Raw genomic sequence first — 7,055 nt, 5'->3', positions numbered from 1 at the left:
TGCAATTGAAGCTGAGGCTTGTGTTGTTGTTTGGCTGCTGATAGACTTCATGACTTCATGGGTGCCTTCAGAAATGAAGCAGGCTCTGTGATGGGCATAATGGACTGAAAACCAAAATCAAGACAACAGAAATTTGAAAGGAATAGCTGAACTACTTTATAAATGTGAAATAAATAACCCTGGTGAAGGTAAAGTGGAGCAGAACTGGTCCTACACAAATCCATGCATACTTCTCTGGGCACGTGAAGGGTGCTGAACTGGAAGAGGTGTGGCATTTTCTGTCAGTCCAACACCAGAGAGTTCTGAGAACAAGGATCTGACAGCATGGCATCTGTGGGGGGTGTGTGGAGAGGCTGGTGATACCCATCTGTGCCAGTAACAAAACACCTCTATTTGTTTTTCCTTCCTAGCATCCTTTACGATCTCTCTTCGTACAGTGGACAATGTTACAGTTATGATTAAACCAAGACCCAGTGCTCCACCAAGCTGTCAGATTCGTGTTAAAAACATCAGCAGGTCTGAACTCAAGATAAAGCCTGGGGACAACATGACTTTTACCTTCACTTGTCGTACTCCAGAGAAGTATTTCATCATGGAAATTGAGAAAAATATTGGTAAGATCCAGGTTTTTAATTCCCTCCCACCATGGTAATTTTCCTCCGGTAAAACCACATACCTTTGTTTCCTGTTACTGTATTAAGGTATCTGCTATAACCCTGGAAGGAAGAAATCTCTGAACACTGATAAAAAACCTTACAGCTGGCAGCATTAATGTTAACTTGGCTGTTTCAGGAACTGTTACATGATTGTTACATCAGTTCCTGCTGCCTTCCCTTTTCCCACAATTTGTAAACCCATCAAAGAATCTTTTTTTCTTGTCAAAAGCCTCTGAGCACTGCTAATGATATATTACCCACATTATTTGTTGAACAGCTTGATTGTGCCTATAAGGGCAGCAGAAGCATTGAAGACATGCACGTGTTTCCTTATATTTAATGAACATTATTGAAGTCAAGAAACTGAAAATCTGGAAGTGTTGTAACTAAAGCTTCCTTTGTGCTGAATGTCATCCCTGGTGTATGCTTGTTAATGTACTTATTAATGGCATGAACATGTGCTACTTCTCAACGAGGTCCCAAACTTCATTGGGCATTCAGTCTTTGGTAACATCTTTGTTATTTCTGGGGAGGTGTTCAGGGATTGTTCTCTTCACATTTTTGAGTTTTATTCATATGATTAATGCAAATAATAATGTTCACAATATTTAATGATGTATTTGAAAGGTGCACTTGTGGTATTTCCTCTTTTAACTTAGAGCCTAGACATAGGTTTAAGTGTGCTTATTTTTAGTGTCCAGCTTGAAATACCAATGATTTGGATTTTTCAGAGACAAGTTTTCTAAGTTCTCCCCAGAATCCTGCAGTGGCCATTGTCATTCATCACCTCTGCAAAATCTGAGGCCCAGGTTGTTCATGGGGGCACCAAAGAAATGAAGATAGAGCTCATAGCAAGCAGTGGAAAATTTGAAGATGAATGATTTGCCAGGGAGAGATGGGATAAAATTGTTTCTCTAGATCCATGATTCCAGCTCTCCTGACATTGTGTTTCTCCCTTTGCCTCCCTTCAGCACTTTACCCTGTTCACTAAATACCTTCTAAATTCTTCGGCAAACAAGGCAGGAGTACTAGAGACAATGAGTCCCTTCGATTAGTCAGCCTGAGTAAAGCAGGTTTATCCTGTCTACTCTGGGAGTCCTGTTTAGAGACAGCATGTGACAATAGAATCACAGAATATAGGAGTGTCTTTTAGTATGTGTTGAAGAGAAGAGCAACCTAAACTTAACAAAAATAGCAATGAAAGAGAAACTAAAATTCCTATTTACTTGAGTGCTTCCCACAGTGTATCATGGCTGTTCTCTCTCTGCATTTAGACTGTGTGTCAGGCCTGTGTCCCTTCGGAGATGTTCATCTTTACCCACCGGGACTACCTCGCCTTAACAGGACTTTCATCTGGGACGTGAAGGCGAGCACAAAGGCTGGGCTTGAACTGAAATTTACCCCATGGCTGAAACAGGTTGAGCCAGGAGAGATGTGCCCGGATTTCCTCAGCTACAACATCAACAGCTATATCGATAAGGCCACGGTCAACATTGGCACCTTCTGCAGGAATGGCTCAGTGTCTCGCGTCAAGCTGTTGGGAGGAGTTATCATGTCTCTGCACCTCCCATGGAACTCGCCTCTCACCACCTCGGGCTTCAACATAGCTAACAGGGCTTCCATAAAACGTAAGTAATGTTTCCTCACTGTGCACATTGCAGCAAAATCTTTAAACTTTTCTTGTCAGGTAACTTTTTGGTGCTGCCATCTCTAACTCCCTTCCACTTCATCTTTTTCTAAAAGCTGTTGTTGTATGGGTTTTAGTTCAGTAGCTGGTGCTCTTCTGGGGTCAAAATATCTTAGTCTGATCAGTTGATAAGTATAAAAACGGTCACATTGCTGCTTTTGGCGCATATTACTAATTATCAATCTCTTTAAACTTCCTAAAATTTAAATGTACCTGCTTTGTTGGGTTTGTGTTTGCAGCTAGGTGACACTAGATAGCATAATTAGAATGAACCAACAGAGTTATCTGCTAGTTGCAGTGTGTAGTTGGGTTTGATTATGTTTAAATAAAGCTATATAACTTCTTGAGCTTCAAATGCCTTTCTTCAGGAGAGGAAGGTGGGAAAAGGGGAAGCAGTGCCTGGAAGGCACATGAGGCTGCTTAAATACAGCTATCTGTTTCAACCTGCACAGCAACATAAAACATTGTGTAATAATCTTCTTAAAATACCTAGGATATTATATAGCAATCAATCACTGGGTTACTTTGTGATCTTGTAACAGACCCTCTCTGGGAGGTGTTCTTGCTCTGTGCTTGAATTATGCAGTTCTTGCTATCGGTTATAGAAGGAACCTGGTTCAGGTTTGAGCTTGTAGAACATGAGTTTTTGTAAGTCCTGGCAGTGCTCACAGTTGCACATCATCGCTGGAGTCCTAGAGCAGGACCATAATCTCTGTGTACCCAACTTCATGCTGCCAAAAGTCATCCAAGCATAAAGTGTCTTACACAGCCTCCATGGTTCACATTCATGTTTTATCATGTGTATTTGAGGCTCTTCACTGGTGTGCTCTTGTTAGATCTGAGAGGCTTTTGGACAGAGAGCTCTGTGCTGGTATAAAAGCTCACATCTTTTGTTTCCCAAAACCCAGTGAAGCAGAAGCAGTTGTCAGGTTGCATGTTTGATCTTGCAAAGCCAGGAACAAAAGCAGGAACTGGGATCTTTCCAAAGAATAATGGCTTGTGTATCTACGTGCTTGAAAGGTGAACCCACTAAACTGAAAACAGAACATTAATATATCCCCTACCTTTCCTGTAATTAAAGACAAAAGCATTAACTGGAGTATATGTTCTAGTCTGAAGGTTTTGTAGTAACCTAACCTGTAGCTGAATTGGGTGATCTCTCTGTCAAAATACTCTGCTGCTGGGCTGCTAGATATGCCACTGTGTTTTCATTGATTGGAACTTATTTTGTATGGTTTCTCTCACCCTGTTTTAGGGTTATGCATTATTGAATCCATTTTGAAGGAGGAGTCTTCAATCACCCTGATGTCCCCAAACTACCCACTGGGCTTTCCAGAAGATGAGCTCATGACATGGCAGTTCGTGGTTCCTTCCAACATGAGAGCAAGCGTGTTTTTCCACAACTACAGCCTCTCTAACTGCGAAAGGAAAGAGGAGAGGGTGGAGTATTATATCCCTGGCTCCCCCAGCAACCCAGAGGTGTTCAAGCTGAGCGACAGCCAGCCTGCCAATATCGCTGGCACCTTCAACCTGTCCCTGCAGGGCTGTGATCAGGATGCCCAGAACCCAGGCATCCTCCGCTTGCTCTTCCAAGTCGTTGTTCAGCACCCACAGGTCGATGAGAGTAAGTACCTGGACTGCCTCTTCCATTGCTTTTGCCTACAGGCAGCTGGGCTGAGCACCACAAGAAAGAGAAATACTAGGATTTTTGGGTAATGTTTCTTGAACTTTGAACCCTCTTTCAGTTTAAGGAGGTGGGTTGCCAAGTGATGCTGAGGTGTTTTACCAACCTGGGTACCACCAGCCATGGTTACAGTAAGACAAACAGTGATGCTGAGATTTGCAGTGGAGTATAAGGCTCCACGGTAGATTTTACACTGTAACTTGCAAAGAAGATTCCTTTTCCAGCAGCTGCATTATGTAACTGAAAAATGCCTATAACACCTGGGGTATCAGGTCTTGCATGTTGTATAGGCAGAGCTAAGCACTGGCTAGCTTTTCCTTGTGACTGTGTTCCCTTCGAGGGCATGATCTAGCTATTGGGCAAGGACTATAACTAGGAGTTTTCCAGGCTCACATGTTACTGCCTGTTCTTGAGTAGAGAAACCAAATTCAAGCTTATTCAACAGTTTTATTTTCGGACATAATATTCAACGTTTCAAAGACCATACTTACAATATGAGCCCAGGTTTCTGTTCTGAACATAAGCAGTCATACTTAGCAAAGGGAAACCTGCTAAGTTTTTAAGTTTGCTAAGGTAGGTAGCAAGATCCGTAGCATGAACTGGTGAAAAGAGAAATGTAAAATTGTCTCCATACTACTAATGGCACCAATATGTGTTTCCTTCCTTCCTTTCTTCCTCTGAGTTTTATTTTGGTTCCTAGAGAAGCCTGAACATTATCCAGTGTGACAAAATCACACTGGACATGGAAGGTGTAAGATACTCCACTAATATTATCTCCTACATATTTGGATGTTCTTGAGGTTTTTGCTGCTTGTTCCTACATTAAGAATTTTACTTTTTTTTTTTTTTTCCTGCTTTCTTGCTCCAAATTCAGACTGGCTTAACACAATGACTTGTAATACCAGAGCATTTACCTAAAAACTGAATTAAAAGGCCTGGCTAGATGGTGAACTATGGAGTTAATGATTTATCATCTGGCTTCTTAGCTCTGACCTCAGCTTATGGTGGAGGTTAACAATCAAGGTACGCTCACTGCAGAGGAGCAGATAAAGGAAAGCCCACACTCTGGACTCACTGCAGCAGGAGCTACTCAGAGGCTTTCTAGGGAATTTTAAAGGGAATAAAATTTAAATGGCCTTTATGTTGAAGTCACAGATCCAGAAAGGGTCTGTAGCATCTCACCACTGTAATCCTCAGTTCTGTCTCTGTCGGGTCTGGCTGCATTCATGAACAGCAAATACTGCCAAAATTGTTGTTAACCAAATCATGTTTGCTCACATTTATTGTGTGCTGCAGCTTGGAAGCTAAGCAGAGTGAAAACATTGTATTCAGTTAATTAGCTTTATCTCCCTTCTACTTTTGGAAAGCAAAGATGAATTTTAACATGCTTTTTGCCAGCAGACAAGATTCTAATAACCTAAAAAATGAAAACCAGGTTGTCATTTATTGAAATGACAAATTGGAAATGCAAGTAATAAATCACTTGTATTTAAGAGACAACAGTGGTTTCTCTAGGGATTTCGTAGGATTTCATCTGTGATTTGGTAGTCATATAAGTTCCATCAAAGATTCACGTTCAGCCCTCAGGACAGTATTGAAATTTTGATTAAAATAAGCCATCTGCAGTGTGCAAGTTAAACATGGCTCTTATTAAAAATGCATTGGTATCTGCATATTCTCAAAGCTTCCCAAACATCTGAGTATTACACAACTGTCTGTGGTGCTTGTCATTAAATAGGGGGAAAATACAGCTCTCTCCAGCTGAAATAACTTCTTGATCTAACCCTCTCTGTGTTTAGCTGCTATGAAACGTACTGAAGAATCAGAAACCTTGTGGTAGAAATCCTAGGTTCTGTGCTTGCATCTGCCAGTGACTTGGAGAATTCAGTCTGACCTCTTGCCTAACCTCTTCAAAAGAGGGTAGATTTAGATTAGATACAAGGAAGAAGCTCTTCCCTGTGAGGGTGCTGAGGCGCTGGCAAAGGGTGCCCAGAAAAGCTGTGGCTGCCCCATCCCTGGCAGTGTTCAAGGCCAGGTTAGTTGGGGCTTAGAGCAACCTGGTCTAATGTGAGGTGTCTCTGCCCATGGCAGGGGCTTGGAACTGGATGAGCTTTAAGGTCTTTTCCACCTCAAATGATTCTATGATTCAAAAGGGGATAGCATTTGTGTTACTCTGTTGTAGCTGGAAAGCTGTAGGAAAATGGGGTTTATGTGTGGGAAGGCTCAAAACTTTAAATTTGAAGAGCTGCCTGAGTTCTTATGACACTGATGGAAAGAAGTAAGTAATGTTTTCTTAGCTGATATAGAAACAGCTGCTTGTCTAATGCGGGAGAAGAGCTGGAGGATGTTCTGCTCTGCACCATGCTTCTTGCTAGTAATAGTTCTGGAATGTTTTTCTTTGCAGATGTCACCCATTTGGTTGACCTGAGCAAGGAGTGGAACACGACTGTGATGATACACTTTGAAGGGTGGCCCATCCGTGCCCCGCTCATGTCTGAACCTATATGCCTCATCTGTAAGGATCCTCGCACCTGTGACCGCACATTGACGTTAGTGTCTGGTGCCATCTACAAGATCTCCTTTCTGTGCAAGGACTTGTCCCGGCTGAGGATCACAGCTGAAAAAGGCATAAGTATGACAGAAGTGGCTTAATGTTGTTTCCTAGAAAGTATTTTTGCATGTTTTTCCCCAGGGGTTGCCCAAACCTCTCTCATTTGGGTTTTAAATAAGAGTGTGATTGGAAACCAGGCGTTAGCCTTCTGGGAGATGGATATAATGAATCTAGAGATGACCTTGTTGTTCATTACATCATTCTACCTTTAAAGATAGAAACTGCATGGCCATTCCTAGATGGAAAAGGACAGAAGTCACTTAAGAATCTTCTTAGGAAACTGCAAAATACAGAAACGGAGAAGCAGAGCCATAACTCTGCCCATGAAAATGCAGGACCAAGGTGGCCATCAGGAATGCATCTTGTGCTGCTTGTATGTCCACTTTATGTAGAATTTCCCAAATGCTTTCAACTACC

General features: G+C 41.9%; 1 protein-coding gene across 1 annotated transcript in view; it reads left to right on the top strand.

Annotated features, from left to right (window-relative positions):
- Positions 1 to 410: 410 nt before the first annotated feature.
- CDCP1 (CUB domain containing protein 1) overlaps positions 411 to 7,055 on the top strand; it is a gene marked incomplete at its 5' end in the record, with an annotated part of 11,539 nt that continues 4,894 nt past the window's right edge. Inside the window, 4 exons of the mRNA XM_010022336.1 lie at positions 411 to 614; positions 1,931 to 2,284; positions 3,599 to 3,967; positions 6,432 to 6,659. Of these exons, the coding sequence (XP_010020638.1) occupies positions 411 to 614; positions 1,931 to 2,284; positions 3,599 to 3,967; positions 6,432 to 6,659 (1,155 nt within the window). The remainder of the gene's footprint in view (positions 615 to 1,930; positions 2,285 to 3,598; positions 3,968 to 6,431; positions 6,660 to 7,055) is intronic.

Source organism: Nestor notabilis, unplaced genomic scaffold (genome assembly GCF_000696875.1).
Source record: "Nestor notabilis isolate BGI_N333 unplaced genomic scaffold, ASM69687v1 scaffold12719, whole genome shotgun sequence".
Classification (NCBI taxonomy): Eukaryota; Metazoa; Chordata; class Aves; order Psittaciformes; family Psittacidae; genus Nestor; species Nestor notabilis.
Note: the sequence above shows the minus strand (reverse complement) of the source record. Positions and strands in the feature narration are given on the sequence as shown.